Source organism: Perca flavescens, chromosome 24 (assembly GCF_004354835.1).
Source record: "Perca flavescens isolate YP-PL-M2 chromosome 24, PFLA_1.0, whole genome shotgun sequence".
Lineage (NCBI taxonomy): Eukaryota > Metazoa > Chordata > Actinopteri > Perciformes > Percidae > Perca > Perca flavescens.
In genome coordinates this window covers 16,810,928-16,828,843 of record NC_041354.1, presented here as the reverse complement: position 1 = coordinate 16,828,843, position 17,916 = coordinate 16,810,928, and the positions used below count along the sequence as shown (strand labels likewise).

General features: G+C 45.4%; 1 protein-coding gene across 7 annotated transcripts in view; it reads left to right on the top strand.

Annotated features, from left to right (window-relative positions):
* The window catches only part of LOC114551129 (plakophilin-4), a 54,100-nt gene that overhangs the window by 4,655 nt on the left and 31,529 nt on the right, over positions 1 to 17,916 (top strand). For 6 of the 7 annotated variants that reach the window (XM_028572238.1, XM_028572232.1, XM_028572236.1 and 3 more), the window contains exons 3-5: positions 10,729 to 10,841; positions 12,324 to 12,358; positions 17,134 to 17,250. In XM_028572238.1, the coding sequence (XP_028428039.1) occupies positions 10,729 to 10,841; positions 12,324 to 12,358; positions 17,134 to 17,250 (265 nt within the window). The remainder of the gene's footprint in view (positions 1 to 10,728; positions 10,842 to 12,323; positions 12,359 to 17,133; positions 17,251 to 17,916) is intronic. The other variant, XM_028572233.1, reaches the window with a different exon arrangement.

Genomic DNA, 17,916 nt, shown 5'->3' with positions numbered 1-17,916 from the left:
GACTGCTGCATCATTATCCCTTCACGTGCATTGTATCGCAGCGAAGGAGATGCATGTGTTGTGTTGGGCATTTGTAGCTTTCTCTGAAAACTTTATTATAAGAACATTCAAAATTGCTATAATCCGTAGTTAGCGTTGATACGGAATCATCGCACCTCCATAATCTCCAGAGATAAAGAGCTGATTTCTGGATTTCCCTAACACGTTGATAACAGCACGGCAAGAAATGGATGATTAACAGCTAACGGACAACCCTGCAATTTCCAGAACGTGCAAGTTGCCAGAGAGCAAACATTTGATCATGTACTCGTCTCAGGCTGTTGAACAGTCTGCGACCAGTAAATGGAATCAATTTGCATCACCTTTTCTCTGTGTTGAGAATGCAGGCGGCGGCACCGCCGAAGCGTCAAATCTACCGCCTGCAGTTCCTCCACAGAAATGTCAAATTAGACATGCTAAATGGAGCACATCAGTTATTGCCTTCCATTGTGTTTCGGAGCCTGGTGCGTCGCCACTTTGCTCTCATTTAGCCTGTTCAAAGCGGGGGAGTGATAGACGTGAGCAGGGAAATACCAGAGCTGGAGACGTGGCAACTTGGTAACCCTAAAACCAACGGCGTAGCTTCTGTTTCAACATTGACAATTCAACCACGACATTTATGAGCGTCGTTTTAGGCCTTTATTTCCACAGGACAGATGGAGACATGAAAGGGGAGAGAGAGGGGGGGATGACATGCAGCAAAGGACCACAGGTCGGAGTCGAACTCGTGGCCGCTGCGTCGAGGAGTAAACCTCTATATACTGTATGTGCACCTGCTCTACCAACTGAGCTAACCCGGCCACACATCTTTATTTTTTTGGGATCCTGTTGTGTTTCTTTAACCCACCCGATGTAGCTCAAGTAGACACAGTTCTTGTTTTCCGTACATGTTTTGAGCCCCCTGGACGGTTATATTGTTACCTCTTTTGGGGAGTGGGTTGATTTTCCTGTTTTTTGAAGGGGACAAATCTACCTCTTTTAAATATTGTCACTTCTTGAGCAAACACTGAGAGATTGATTAGATGTTGAGACAACAGCTTGCAGCAGAGATGCTGCGACATGAAAGATGAGACGTCTGTAGCTGCTGCTTGCACCACGCTGTGAAACCAAGACTGAAAAACATGTCCCTGATATCAGATCCAAACGGTTCACACAGCTGTCACAATATGCCAAAGTACAAAGTACAGAGGACAGGGGTCTTCAACATTTTTTAAGCCAAGGACCCCTTACCTGAAAGAGAGAGACGGAGCAGGAACCCCCTACTACATAGTTTATCAAATTTCAGTTGCATATTTAACTGGGCCTACAAAAATAAAAGCCTTTTATACATAGTACCTTTTAGTGCATAGAAAACTAGCGATAAAAGTAATTGGTGGCATGATTTTTATAAATCATGTTTTAATGTTAAACACACGTGACAGGGAATCCTCCGGATCAACTGTATCCGTGGATGGCTACCTTAGTGCCAGTAAGCCTATCATTCATTTTTTTTTTTTTCATCAATTAGGCTGATTTATATATGCTAATAATATGTTGGATTCATGTTAAGACGTTTTGAATTTTTTTTTACTTTTAAAAAGTTGCAAAGGAACTTCCATTTGATTCATGTAGCCAGATGACGGTCTAGTACTGAAATGTTGCCTACTATTGAATTTATTTTTTGCAAATTAGGCGGTGTGCCGGAGTTTCTTTACAACTTTTGACCTACATATCCTGCTCCCACGCACCTGTCTCACGTTATAGATGTGCAAAGTATTTTTCTGTACTGAAAAAACTTTTGAAAATGAACAATAATGCTGTAACTCTGAGGACCCCCTAGGGACCCCGGACCCCCTGTTGAAGATCTCTGTTATTGGAGATTGGGCTTGTTTTGGGTTGGCATTAAAATTGTCCTCCAACTGCACATCAGCATACTTGTTGCATTTTACATTTGCTTTAGAGGGGCTTGGAGGTAGCCTGACGAGCCAGACCCACATCCAGATGTTGGGTCTGGGAACTCACCATTGGTGGAGCTCAATCCGAGGGGCGGGATAAACTGTTGTCTTTCAAATTCCCTCTGCACTCATAGCCAATCAGAGCAACGCTAGTTGATAGATGAAACTTTTGCCGTATCCGGTCGTCAAAACTCCGAACACATCTTCCTTTTTTAAGAATGACTTCAGAGCCGTTCTTTGTTCTTTGAACTCCAAGTCTCCCAGAGTCGCGGCCAAAGCCGATTCCAAAGACCTCTGTTCTCCAGCAGCAGCAGCAGCCATCTTCTTTGTTTTCAAGTAGCGGGGAATTCACTCGGAACCGTCGCAACTCTGCTGTCCTTATGTTAAGCCCCGCCCACCGACTCTATACACGATGTGATTGGCCTGACCAGAATTTGGTTTTTCGAGCTCGCAAGCTATCGGACCAGACTGACAAGCTAGACTGACCCTGGCTGCAAATTCATTAGCTGCTGCTAGGGTGCGTCTAGATTTCTAGGCTAGCTTGGAGGCAGATTTTGGACAGAGCCAGGCTAGCGGTTTCCCCCTGTTTTCAGGCTTTGTGCTAAGCTAACTGACTGCTGTATGTTGCTTCATATTTAATGGACAGACATTCAACTTCTTATTTAACTCAAACACAAAAATGAACAAATATTACAACTGTAAATAGTGTAGATGTCTTATTTGTTTTATACACGTTTTAATTCAGTTCTGACATAAGATAAAACTTTGTCTCACACAGAACATTTCCTCGCATCGTCTGCTCCAACAATCAACAGATCACATTAAAAAACAAACTTAAAAAAAACATCTGTATGGTAACCCAACAAACCGCTGACACACCTTTTTGTCGCTCACGCACACCCAAACATGTCATATTTATGATAGTTATATATGCATATATATAATATCTTATATAATACAAGCGGACTTGTTTGGTTCCCCGTGGCAGCCGTCGCTCCCAGGTGTAAAAGCCGGGTCCCACTGTATGAATGTGACGCAGGGAGCTGCTAAAACAGAACATGTCTGCTCAGCAAATCCCCTCCCAGGATAGAGAGGAGGGGGGGGGGGGGGGGGTGGGGGCTCAATAAAACAACAACTGGGCCACGTCAGCGCTCTCCACACTTGGATTGATTTTGACGAACAGGACCAGAAACACTACGTGTGGACGTCGAAGTGAATTTACCGAATCTCGATACAGATGATTGATGGAGACGTGTGGCCACTCTTCCTGCGAAAGGTTCGCCTCATATGAGCTGCAGGGTCACACTCTGAATGTGAGGGGTAAACTGGCCCAGCCATTTTAAGATCTTTTAACTCTGCCACTGTGGAGAGTATCCTGACGCGGAGCATGGCAGCGTGGTATGGCAACACCTGTGAGAAGGACAGGAAGGCCCTCCAGCGAGTGATCCGTGCTGCTGAGTGTTGCTGCGGTTCAGCTCTCCCATCCCTGGATGAACTCCATCAGAAGAGATGTTGGAGGAGGGCTGTCAAGATTTTAAAAGACACCTCCCACCCTGGCAGCTGCCTAGTTCAGCTGCTGAAATCAGGCAAGCGATTCGGGAGCCTCATGGCTAATACAGAAAGACTCAAAACATGACAAACTGCACAATGCACCTTGCACTTTAAGCCCTGGCTCTACTTTAGTGAGCACTTTAGTAGTACAAGGTTTTATTATATTTATGAGTAGGGGTAGTCTGGGTGGTATATTCCTTATTTTTTAGCTTATTTATTCATATTTCTAACTCAAGTTTTATAACTTAGCTATGCTATTAGTTATATAATAGCACAGTTGGAGTGGAGTCAGGAATTCATTTCACTGCTTGTTGTAAGTGTATGACTATGCATGTGACAAATAAACTTGAAACTTAATGAGAGGGGGAAACGTAGCAGAAGATATTCCTTTTTAAACCAAAACGTAGCGGTGTAAATGTAGTCTGAGGCACTAGTCTCACATTGCCAGACCTTCCTCCACAGCGCTGCAGAGAAGGGTCTGGCTAGTCCACACAGCATTCTGGGATAGGACCAAAAACGCTGGTTGGTTGCATTTCTTTAAACCAATCACAATTGTCTTGGGCGGCGCTAATCTCCGGACGCAGCGACGGTGGCTCTGCAGAATAGACTCGGGAAGGAACTGGTTTTGATGGAACATTTGCACGCCGCAAAAAACGCCACATACAATATTAAATGAAGTTAAGTTGAAGTTGTTTCTTAAAACTTACCATTTTCAGCGTGTAACGTTGCTCAGAGGTTCCGGTTAATGTTTCTCGATGTGACCGGAGTTTAGAATTAATTCAAAGAAAGCGGAAAGTGAGGGACATCGGGCGGAACTACCGGCGGCGCCTGAACTATCCTGTAAATGAACAGTCATCGATGTCGACGACTGAGGCACAAAACTGCTGCCTGGATTTGATAGCATGCTCTCTGTCATATTTTTTGGAATGGAGTGCTTTTGATGGCCTGTAGATACCGCCTGCCTTGTTGACTCAACATCATGGGCGCTCAAGGTTGCGTGTCAGTCCTGTTTGCGGTCAGCAAGTCCCGGTGACGTGGAACAGGAAGCTGATTTCTCTTGTGGAAAATCAAAGAGGAAAATCCACCCTTGGGTACTGTTTCAAATCACATCTATCTATGATGTTTCCTTCATTTCCAGGAGTCATGGTGAACCCAATTTGCGTCCACCTTCCTCATCTACCTAGTGACTTCCACCATCTCCTCGAGCATCAACTTGTTGCTTTTCTATCAAAGGTGGGCGAATAAAGAGACGTCAGGGGCTTTAATGCATCCATGGGTTACATGTGTTGGCGGATAGAGCAAGAGAGACGTCAAAAACAAAAGCGGGATGCACGGCATTCTGGTCTATTGAGGCTGTTGTGGGTGTAGTAACTGGTACCTCTGCTTTTCCTCTAATTATTATTTCTCCCTGTGTGATTGTTAAACGACGCAGTGCCTCTGAAAAGAAATTGAAACGCACACAATTAAAGTTGTGGCGTCGACAGACAGATATTCATAAAATGAAAAGCTTCTCGCAGCAAAATGGGCCTGAAAATAAGTGTCTCTTAAGTGTGAATGCTCCCTTTTTATGATGGCAATTGGTGGAAAAAAATGCACTTAAAGTATTAAAATTAAAAGTACTCCATGCAGAAATGCAGTGGCATGAAAAGAAAAGACTCAAGTAAAGTACAAGTACCTCATTGTATGCCATCGACAGATATTGGTAAAATAAATGCTTCTCGGAGCAGCATAAATGGGCCTGAAAATAAGTGTCTTTAAGTGTGAATGCTCCATTTTTCAAATGGCGTTTTTATAGCAAGAGCAGGAATGTGTCGCCGCGGCAGAACTAGGCCGGACATTTCACGGATATCACCGATGCAGTCTGGATAAAACTGAACTGCGGGGGCTATGATTAGACACGGCAAGGAGGAGTAAGACGCTGAGGTGGTTGGTGTGTCACTCGATAAGAGAGAGAGAAAAACACTTTGTGACAGCGCACAATAAGCCACGGCGAATGGGCCAGTAGCCTCCAGCTGGTACGAGACATCGCCTGGCACAGCTCTGCATCGACCAGGCAGGGCTGGGCGTGTTCCCAGACGTCACGAGGCGAGCGGCGCACGGCGCCATGTGGCTCTGTTTGTCCCTCGAGGCGAGGCCCTAACGCGGCCAGGCTGAAACAAGGAGGGCTGTGTGTTCCCTGTCCTGTCTCTGTAGCAGTGGTGGAAGAAGTATTCAAATCCTTTACTTAAGTAAAAGTACTGACACCACTCGGTAAAAATACTCTGTTACAAATAAAAGTCCTGCATTGAAAATGTTAAATAAAAGTAAGTATCATCAGGAAAATGTAGTTAAAGTATTAAAAGTAAAGAACTCTCCTCCCATTGTAGAAAGAGTAAAGGATCCAACCAGTTGTGTGTTTAATGGTCTCATCATCTCAGCTGGACTTGTAGCCGTTATATTGTTGGCTAGTTTACTTTAGAATCAAACTTCAGATTTTATAAACTACATGTGTTCTGTGTGCAGAAATCTTAATGTGTAAAGTAACTAGAAACTAAAGCTGTAACAGATGAATGTAGTGGAGTAAAAAGCACATTATTTCTCTCTGAAATGTAGCGGAGTAGAAGTAGAAAGCGGCATAAAAAGAAAAGACTCAAGTAAAGTAACAAGTACCTCAACATTTAGACTGAAGTACAGCGCTGGAGTAAATGTACTTAGTTACATTCCACCACTGCTGTGAAGTGATGTAAGGAGATGTCGAGGCAGAGTCAGCAGTGATGCTGTGACAGTTTAGCATTAAAGCTAATGACAATAAACGATTGAAAATGAATGGGGGTCTTGTGAAAAGATTTCTTTTCTTTGCTTGCTAATTACATTGAATACAGAAAGCCAACCACTTTTTATAATCGTTCTTTTTTCATTCGCTTAGATATTTTTTTTGGAGGGAGTAGGGGGTGCATCTGAATCTGAATTAATGTTTATTTTTCTGAGTACATTTTGATTTCAGAAGCAGACTCATTGCCTCTGAAATCAGGCCAGTTTACTTTGTTTTTGCTGCCAGCTGCGATAGCATGAAGAGACAGTCCTAGTGCATGAGACACCAGCAAATAACCAACATGATGAGACCGATAACTAAATCTCTGTACACCCTCTGACTAAAGAGACTGTCAAGGCTCTGTGCATCACATGGCCAAAGCTGACCCAAATACAAAAGAGCTTTCATCAAGAGACGTAAACGGATGAAAAGCTGTGTGGATTCAAGTGTCTTTTGTAGTTTTTAAAGGATTGGGATTTGAAGGGCTTTCAGCCTACTGTACTAGTAAAAAAATTAAATGTAGATAGATGGATAAACTTTTGTATTATTTTAAACGTACAATATGTAATTTCTGCCGCTAGGGGTCTCTCCATCAAAACAATGGACGTAAACAGAGTTGTAGTTTAATACAATTGCAGATTAAAATAGATCTGTTCACGGATAGGTTTATCCATTACAGTTTTATCCTTGTTACATTTAGTAACGTCTATTCATGTCATTCTGATAAAATAGCTGCAGTTTCCCCCCACATAATTACGTTTTCTTGATTTGATTTGTATTGGTAGCTAACGTAAGCTAGCTAGTTGACCAGTTAGCGAGCAAGCAAGCTAACAATATCACAATATATTTCACCTCAGTGTCACCTTTTGGATGTTTTCAGCACCGGGAGGGGAAAAAGGTTTGTTGTATTGTTACTCGACACCTCTGAGAGACTTAGCTAGCTACTTCGCGACTGGGGCTGGCCGCCGAGTATCTCTGGTGCCGAGCCGCGGCCCCCGATATCCCGGACGAGGATACGCTGAGAGACTTACTTCACGGCTGGGGCTGGCTGCTGAGTATCTTTGGGGCCGAGGATACACCTAGCTACATCAATAGGATGGTTGCCGGGTGTTGCTTTTGGACTCTCCCCACCTTCACCTTTTGTCCACAGGACAGTCACCACTTGCGGGTCAAACGTAACTGTAAAGAAGACCGCTAAAGGGGGAGAACGTCGGACGCCTGGGGCGATATGGTCCGTTTCCCCAACGGAACCCAAAACTTTCTGTTACTGCCGTTCTTTCAGTTACCCGGCTTCACCTAACCTAACAACCGCGGTCCCGCATAACCTGTATCACGATGGTGGTTAACAACTAGTTCAATTGACCCAGGGTTTCCCAATCCAGTGGCGCGCACATTCACATAAAAGAGGCGGAGTTTGCACAGTACGACCAATCTAGACCGATCTACCAGAGCCGCATGTTTTATATAAGAGCAAATTATAATTCTACATAAATATGAAAAACACAGACACGGTTTTACAGGCAAAACGCAATACAGTCGCTGCTTCCTAAAACGGGCAGGAAAGCTGGCAAAAAAAATGGCGGACGCTGTAAATGTGTAAATCACAACTCTTAGCAGTATCACTTCCTCATCAGTCAGGACCAAGATCTGACCATAATTACACTTGTGCTTTCCATAAACTGTCGTTGCTTTAGCCTATTATTTCAGTTGCAACCCTGGCAGTGGTAAGCGATCGGGAGAGCAAATAAAACATTTAAAAACATAATTCAAACCGATGTGCGCATTGGTGACACACTGCTCAAGAAGCCGACAAATAGCCGATATGTAATAAAAATACCCATCATGGAATGTTAACGGGGTTGTCGGTCTCTAAATGTTTTAACTTTTATGAGAGCACCCCTCTCTCCCCCTCTCTCTCTCTCTCTCTCTCTCTCTCTCTGATCACCGAGCTCCGCCTGATCTTCTATAAGAACGGTGACGCCATTATCAGTCGAGTATTGATTGGTCAGTAGGCGGTGCTTTTACACCGGTTGATCTCTGATCTCCAACTTAACCTGCTCCCGACCAGGTTAGGTGTTCAGCATAAGTTACCACGGCGATTGAACCCGGTAACAACTAATCCACCGTCGTGGTACAGAAAATCCTGGGTTGAACCTTAAGTTAGCTCGTTAACGCCAAATCCTGCTTCGTAATACAGGCCTCAGGTGTTTTTATCTCCAGTAGAAGAACTAATCTCCTTTTAAACTTGCACGCCCAAACCTCATATCTCATCAACATCCCAGTATACTGGGCATAAACAGGAGGCAGCGTGTATACTCCGCCCGTTGCTGGTAGTTGCCATGGTAACGTTAGCAGCTTTAGTCTCAGAGAACGAGACATCGTGACCGATAAGACCCAATCAGTCGGCAAAACATTGGCGTCAGTGCAGGTGTTGCCAAAGGTCTCCGAAATCAAGGAGAGGGTTAACTTTTCTGGCTACAGATTGGTGGGACGTGGTCAAAAAGCACAGGGGAGCCACTTTGTTTCTCCCACTATGCCTCTAGAGTCCGAAGCTAATCACCGTCACTCTCTCACTCGCTCTACCACACACACACACACACACACACACACCCTTAAAGGTAAAATATATAGACAACTCTGCTTACTGTGTCACAGTAGGCAAATCGCCCTCATCAGACCTTTCACTCAGACTGAGAGTATTTTTCTGAACTACTTCCCAACGAGGGTTTCCTGGGAAGCGGTGTGTTTTCCAGCCGGGTGGTTTTTATATTTAGACATTATTTGCAGACAACTAATTCTCCAGTGGACCTCCGTGTTGACACACCAGCTGTGGTTCCTAGAAGATTTATGAAGCAGCTGGGAAGCCTCTAGTGTTATGTAACAGAATACAGAGGAGGGAGTGCCAAAACTACCGGCTCTCCAACCACAATCGGCAAACATCTGCTCTACGGTCATACCCTTGAGCAAGGCATCGTAGTGTCTTTAATAAGTAGGGCATATTTAAGTGTTGTGCAGCGGTGGATGAAGTATTCAGAGCCGTTACTTAAGTAAAAGTACAAATGTAACCCTGCAAAAAATACTGAAAAGTAAAGACTCAAGTAAAGTACAAGTACCTCAACATTTGTACTTAAGTACTGAAGTAAATGTACTTAGTTACATTCCACCGCTGGTCTTTGGGTTGTCAAAATTGCCAAAAGTACACTGATGGCTACATTTCATGCTTATTTTGAGATAGATATCACAATGTTTCTGTGCTTAATAACATTTTTGGAAATGTACAAACTATTGTCTTGTAATCATGAAGAAATTTGGTGTTTCAGGGGTAAACAAGAGGACAATTGGCCCGTTTATCAGTGATTCCCTTAAATCATGAAGTGCTGTGCCAACTGAGCATCTGATTCATATTAACCTTCAGGACAAACACGCCTCCATCCCTTGTTTGGGAGGTGGTACAACTCAAAGAGTGAGACCAGAAACAGAGAAACAAGTAGGCATGAAAGTCTCAATGCGTCAAGGTCTTCACACAATTGGATATAGTTATCTATCGTCTTAAATTCCCAGGGAAAAAAACGGTTAGTCATGGTGAACGGAAGGCTTACATTTGACTGAATGTCGAAAGTCCTACAAAAGTTTAAGTTTGACTTTAAAACTTGCAATATTTACTGTCATCCCCATATTAGTCTCTCATTGCCAGACCTTCCTCAACAGCGCTGCAGAGGAAGGTCTGGCAAGTCCACACAGCATCCTGGGAAGGGAGAAAAACGTGCTCTGATTTATTGGCATTTCTTTAAGCCAATCACAATCATCTTGGGTGGCGCTCAGCGCCGTACGGAGCAACGGCACCTCTACAAAAAAGCCTCGGGAAGGAACTTGTTTTGGTGGAACGTGTATGTTCAAAAGTAGTTTTAGTCGTGCAACAGAAAACTCCGATTGGACAGATAGTCTAGCTAGCTGTCTGGATTTACCCTGCAGAGATCTGAGGAGCAGTTAATCATAGTCCTCATACATCCAACACAAGAACGCCAACACAAAAGACCGGACAAGGTAACGGATATCCGGCCTAAATGAGTGAAATCTGCCGGAATTTCAGTCTGCAACGGAAGTGGAACCCCTGACATAGGTGCAGGGCTACCTGCCGCTCGGACCCCGGGCGCTGTCCTCGGCTGCTCTGCGGCGGGTCCTCGGCTCAGACACAGGTCTAGTGTTTTAAATCTTGAATCCACTTTAGCAGTCTCTCAGCTCGCTCACAGCAGGTGAGAGAAATCAGTCGAGTCATTCAGGACAAATACAAAATGGGTTTAACATCTAATTCTAACTGGCATCAAATAGGGCTTTAAAAGGAGGCTTAAATTGCAGCGTCGTGGTGGGTGTCGGCACTGTCGGGTTATGACTGCCATAACTGTCTTCCCGTAGGAGCTTCAGTTTGAGCGGCTGACTCGGGAGCTAGAGGAGGAGCGGCAGATCGTGGCGAGCCAGCTGGAGAGGTGCATGCTGGGAGCTGAGTCACCAGCGGGAGACAGTAGCAGGTAGCTTTGACGGCATGTTTTTTTTTGGATTGAATCACAAAAGATGCATCTTATTTTCCAGTAAATAACAGAGAACGTATTGATACTACACTGAGATTTGGTTGGTTTCTTTGTTATTCAAGGATTGAAGTTGAAGTTGTTGCTATAAAATGCTCTCATGGTTCATAAAAATAAGATCTCAATCTGAAATGTACCACTTATTCACAATATCGTTTCCTGATTTAAAAAAATGAAGTTTCTTCAAATAAGGTTGATAAAATGTTACTTTAAGATCTACTGGCTCTTCTCTGTAAGTCCCAAAATGCACTCAAAACACAATTTCTGTCCTTGTAAGAATTACAGTTGGCTGTAAGTCATGCGTGGTTGCAGGCTGCTCTGTCAAACCACATAATAGTGATGTTTGTCTTCATGAGGAACGATGTTCAGATACTTGACAGTCACATTGGGCTGTCACAACCTGCATACGTCACTTCTGAACATAAAACCGAAACCTTCAGATCCACAAAACAGCCACACCCTATTAATTTACATTGTAGTTTGTGTCTCTGACTGCCGACAGCAGCGATATTGCTTAATACTGGACCAATGTCAAAGGTTGTTGTTCCCATCGGTCACTTAGACACAAACACAGGACAATAGGGTTAGTTTCCAGGTTGAAAAAAAGGGTAGTTAGCCTTTAATATGAAGGATTTTTCTGTAATGATTTTTCACAGGGTTTTTTTTTGTTTTTTTGTGGGATTAAAAGAAATATCTGTAAAGTTAACGGTACTGGTAATTTTCTGCCAGGACATTATCTGTTTTTATATGGATTTTTGTAAAGTAAAAACTGGTCTTTTGTTCTTGTTATGAGAGAAAATGAGAGGGAAGGGAAGAGAGGGAAGGAGAGAGAAGGATGGAGGTAGGGAAGGAAAGAGAGGGAAAGAGGTAGGGAAGGAAAGAGAGGAAAGGTGGTAGGGAAGGAAAGAGGGAAGGAAACGGAAGGAGGTAGGGAAGGAAAGCGGGAAGAAGAGAGAGGCAAGGAAAGAGAGGGAAGAAGAAAGAAGGAAGGATGTAGGGAAGGAAAGAGGGAAGGAGGTAGGGAAGGAGAGAGATGGAAGGAGGTAGGGAAGGAAAGAGAGGGAAGGAAAGAGGGAAGGAAAAGAGAGGGGCGTCATAAGTTTGAAGTTTTCCAGCTGCAGGTGTTCCCTTAGCCCAGAGAACACAGCGCTGAGCGTCAGGTTATAGAACATGTCTGATCCCCAGCTGGGATCAACGCACTTCATCTTTTTATCAATTTGAAAAGTAAATTGAAATCCACACAGTAATGACAGAGGCTTGGGAAGAAATGTTTTTTATATATATATAGGAATGTTTTTTGACATTTGAAACCCTTTCTTCCTGGATGATTGAATATGTCATATTCGGCCATGACTCCAATTTGATTCATGTGTCTCTCTCTGCTTTCTCCTCTCCTCCACTTCCTCCACGTTTCGTCTGCCGAAGCTCATCCGAGAAGTCGTTTGCATGGAGATCTGCAGGTATGATTTCTCACTTTGAACCTGAAGTTTTTTTTTTTTTTTTTTTTTAAGGAAGATAAAGTTACAGGAAGATTCTTCCAATTCTAAACCACAAGGTATAGTGCTGGCGATAGGAATACATTTTCTCTCTATATACATTGCTCCGCATAAGTGACTACATCCATGCTAAAGCTGACTAAAAAGAGGAATAAACAAAAACATCTTTTGGAATTCTCCGGGAACCATCACCTTATTGTGGTGGAGAGGTTTGTGTGTCCCTATGAACTTGAGGGCTGTGTTGTCTGGAGCTGTGTGCTCCTGGTAGGGTCTCCCAAGGCAAAGTGGTCTCTGGTGAGGGGCCAGACAAAGAATGGTTCAAAAACCCTATGAGCCAACGAGGAAGAGGTGAAGTTACCCTGCCCGGAGGAAGCCCGGGGCCCCCGTCTGGAGCCAGGTCCAGATGGCGGGCTCGACAGCAAGCGCCTGGTGGCCGGGTTTGCCACGGAGCCCGGTCGGCCCGAAGAAGCAACGTGGCAACTCCCTCTCCATCCCATGGGCCCACCACCTGTGGGAGGAACCGCTGGGGTCGGGTGCGCTGCCACACGGGTGGCAGTGAAGGTCAGGGGCCTCGATGGACCAGACCCGGGCAGCAGACGCTGGCTCTGGGTACCGTTTAGATCTGGTGGGGCTTACCTCTACGCACAGTCTCGGTTCTGGAACCATACTCCTGGATAGGGGTTGGACTCTTTTCTTCTCCGGAGTTGCCCAGGGTGTGAGGCGCCGGGTGGGTGTGGGGATATTCACAAGCCCCCGGCTGAGCGCCGCTATGTTGGAGTTTACCCCGGTGGACGAGAGGGTCGCCTAACTACACCTGCGGGTTGTGGGGGGGGAAACTCTGACTGTTGTTTGTGCATATGCGCCAAACAAGAGTTTGGAGTATTCGGCCTTCTTGGAGACCTTGAGTGGAGTCCTGTATGGGGCTCCAGTGGGGGACTCCATAGTTCTGCTGGAGGACTTCAACGCACACGTGGGCAATGATGGAGACACATGGAGAGGCGTGATTGGGAGGAACGGCCTCCCTGATCTAAACCAGAGTGGTTGTTTGTTGTTGGACTTCTGTGCTAGTCATGGATTGTCTATAACGAACACCATGTTCGAACATAGGGATGCTCATAAGTGTACCTGGTACCAGAGCACCCTAGGCCGAAGGTCAATGATCGATTTTATAATTGTTTCATCTGATCTGAGGCCGTGTGTTTTGGACACTCGGGTGAAGAGAGGGGCGGAGCTGTCAACTGATCACCATCTGGTGGTGAGTTGGGTCAGGGGGTGGGGGAAGACTCTGGACAGACCTGGTAAGCCCAAACGGGTAGTGCGGGTAAATTGGGAACGTCTGGAGGAGGCCCCTGTCCGACAGACTTTCAACTCACACCTCCGGCGGAGCTTTTCGTGCATCCCTGTGGAAGCTGGGGGCATTGAACCCGAGTGGACAATGTTCAAAGTTTCCATTGCTGAAGCCGCGGCTAGGAGCTGTGGTCTTAGGGTCTTAGGTGCCTCAAGGGGCAGTAACCCACGAACACCGTGGTGGACACCGGTGGTCAGGGAAGCTGTCCGAACTGAAGAAGGAGTCTTTTCGGGATATGTTATCCCAGGGGACTCCGGAGGCAGTTGCAAGGTACCGAGGGGCCCGAAGGGCTGCAGCCTCTGCCGTGAAAGAGGCAAAGCAGCGGATGTGGGAGAAGTTCGGAGAAGACATGGAGAAGGTGCTTCTGGAAAACCGTTCGTCACCTCAGGAGGGGGAAGCGGGGAACCATCCAAGCTGTGTACAGTAAGGATGGGACGCTGTTGACCTCAACTGAGGAGGTAATAGGGCGGTGGAAGGAGCACTTTAAGGAACTCCTAAATCCGACTAATACGCCCTCTATGGTAGAGGCAGAGCTGGAGGATGATGGGGGATTGTCGTCAATTTCCCTGGTGGAAGTTGCTGAGGTAGTTAAACAACTCCACAGTGGCAAAGCCCCAGGGATTGATGAGATCCGTCCAGAAATGCTCAAGGCTCTGGGTGTGGAGGGGTTGTCTTGGTTGACACGCCTCTTCAACATTGTGTGGAAGTCTGGGACGGTGCCTAAGGAGTGGCAGACCGGGGTGGTGGTTCCCCTTTTCAAAAAGGGGGACCAGAGGGTGTGTGCCAATTACAGGGGTATCACACTTCTCAGCCTCCCCGGTAAAGTCTACTCCAAGGTGCTGGAAAGGAGGGTTCGGTGGATAGTCGAACCTCGGGTTGAGGAGGAACAATGTGGATTCCGTCCTGGTCGTGGAACAATGGACCAGATCTTTACTCTCGCAAGGGGAGTATGCCCAACCAGTCTACATGTGTTTTGTGGATCTGGAGAAAGCGTTTGACCTGGTTCCCCGGGAGATACTGTGGGAGGTGCTGCGGTAGTATGGGGTGAGGGGGTCCCTTCTCAGGGCCATCCAACCTCTGTACAACCAAAGCGAGAGATGTGTCCGGGTTCTCGGCAGTAAGTCGGACTCGTTTCAGGTGAGGGTTGGCCTCCGCCAGGGCTGCGCTTTGTCACCAATCCTGTTTGTAGTATTTATGGACAGGATATCGAGGCGTAGTCGGGGTGGAGAGGGGTTGCAGTTCGGTGGGCTGGGGATCTCATCGCTGCTTTTTGCAGATGATGTGGTCCTGATGGCATCATCGGCCTGCAACCTTCAGCACTCACTGGATCAGTTCGCAGCAGTGTGTGAAGCAGTTGGGATGAGGATCAGCACCTCTAAATCGGAGGCCATGGTTCTCAGCAGGAAACCGATGGAATGCCTTCTCCAGGTAGGGAATGAGTCCTTACCCCAAGTGAAGGAGTTTAAGTACCTTGGTGTCTTGTTCGCGAGTGAGGGGACAATGGAGCGGGAGATTGGTCGGAGAATCAGCGCAGCGGGTGCGGTATTACATTCAATTTATCACACCGTTAGATTTAAAAGAGAGCTGAGCCAGAAGGCAAAGCTCTCAATCTACCGGGTCAGTTTTCGTTCCTACCCTCACCTATGGTCATGAAGGCTGGGTCATGACCGAAAGAACGAGATCCAGGGTACAAGCGGCCGAAATGGGTTTCCTCAGGAGGGTGGCTGGCGTCTCCCTTAGAGATAGGGTGAAAAGCTCAGTCATCTGTGAGGAGCTCGGAGTAGAGCCGCTGCTCCTTCACGTCGAAAGGAGCCAGTTGAGGTGGTTCGGGCATCTGGTAAGGATGCCCCCTGGGCGCCTCCCTAGGGAGGTGTTTCAGGCACGTCCAGCTGGGAGGAGGCCTCGGGGAAGACCCAGGACTAGGTGGAGGGATTATATCTCCAACCTGGCCTGGGAACGCCTCGGGATCCCCCAGTCGGAGCTGGTTAATGTGGCTCAGGAAAGGGAAGTTTGGGGTCCCCTGCTGGAGCTGCTACCCCCGTGATCCGATACCGGATAAGCGGACAAAGATGGATGGATGATGGATCTTTTGGAATTCGATCTTAATGCCTTGATTTAAAAAAATGAGGGAAAATCCAACCTTTAAGGACACCAATTTTCTTTGTGAATGAATAATGTATCGTAAATAAATAAATGTTCTTCCTTAAAATGCAGGGGGCATAAGTATACACACCTCTATGTTAAATTCCCATAGAGGCAGACAGACTTGCATCCTGATAAAGTTCCCTTGGACTTTGGAATTTAAATAGCCCCCCCACATCATCACATACCCTTCACCATACCTACAGAGTGGCATGTTTTTTTTCAGTTAGCATGGGTTAATAATAAAGTGTTACCATCTTATACTGGAAACAAAAGGTCCTGCAGCTTAACATTAAATCAAATCTATATGATTTCAGCCCCAAAGAAAGCCTTTTTTCCCCCGATGTAGAAAGACAATTTAGACTCCAAAGTGCTGAAAATTGCCTGAATGCAGCACCGGCCGATGAAGCAAAACAAAACCAATGTTTCCGCCAGAATGTATGGCCTTTGAAATGGACCCATTTACTATTCTTTCACAGATATGTCGACTCCGTTTCCTGGGCCATTTTTCACTCCCCGCTTTCCAATAAAACAAAAGTACTGTCATAAAAATGCTGTATACTTTTGTGTCAAAGAATCGATACATTTAATATCTGTGATTTAAGGGGAATTCTGTCTGCAAAGGTGATGCTGCGAAAGTGTCGCCATACAGACTTTGTTTTGATTTTTTATGGTACCGTATTGTAGGGAGATGTCACTTTTCCCAACCGTCTACCCAGGACTTGCTGATTGTTTTTAACTTTTATTTTATTTTTGTGTTAAGTGTTGCAGCACAATACAGGTGAGGGACAAAACAGAGACGAGACTAAATCATGTAATAGAAATGAATCCACGTGTGAACAATTGACACTAAAACATCAACAAACGGGACAAAAGAAACAAAATGGTGTGGGTGTTCGTGGGTGTTCGTGTGTGTGCGTGTGTGTGTGTGTGTGTGTGTGTGTGTGTGTGTGTGTGTGTGTGTGTGTGTGTGTGTGCATGCTTGGTGTGTGTGCGTGCATGCGTACGTGCATGTGTGAGAAAAATAGTGTGAGTGTGTTTATGTGCGGACAAAGGGGAATGATTGGGGGGAATTGGGACAGGCGAAGGGAAAAGTACAATAGATTAAGCAATGAAAAGGGCGGCAAAAACTAAAAACTCACATTGAGAAATAAATCTGGTTGTAGAAGAGAAAAAAAGAAAAAAATAGGTTCTTTACTTTAGCCTTTCTGTACGTGCGTTTTGAACCTAACGGCAGATGCTTCTGCAGGTGGAGAGTCGCAGGGCGGAGTCCCGAAGGCGTCTGGATGTCCGGGACGTCCCCTGGAGGCGGAGGACGGACTCTACATGCCTGAACCGGACCGCGCCTCCCTGCATGACAGTGAGGGTCTGTTAAATGTACACACCACACGGTCTGACCAAACATTTAAAGGGCGTGTTGGAAGTTTATAACTCTTGAATGCACTGACTTGTAGGGGGCCCTTCAGCACTGGCACTTTACTTTTTAAACATTTATCTATTTTATTATGGGTTAAATTGTTATTGTGTGTGTGTGGGGGTGTCTACACTCTAACAAATATGTGCATTAACAGTTGTATGTCTGTATATTTTAACAGAAATTGTCCGTAGAAGTTATTCACAGTTCTATTTTTGTTTTTTACATTTCGAAACTGTATCATTTGTGCTCTGACATCTTTTGTCCGTCACAGAGGGTTTTGGGAGATGATAGAAGTCCACGTTGTCGCTTTTTCTGACATTTGGGAAGTTTTCTAAAACATTTTCAGAAGTTTATAACTGTTTACTGTTTATAACAGAATTTTAGATAACAGAAAATATTCTGTAGGCTATTTTAACTGTAGCATAACATAACTTCCGTGTTTTTTTTAAGTCTGGATAATGCGCTGCTAGAACTGGTAACGTATTGGAAGGGGGATTTAATTGTTGCATGTTTTTTTTTTGGCGTCTGTCTCCACTTTGCTGTCTGGATTTTATACTTTATATGCGTCTTGTCAAAAAGAAGTTTCACATACTGTATATTCACACCTGGGAGCTC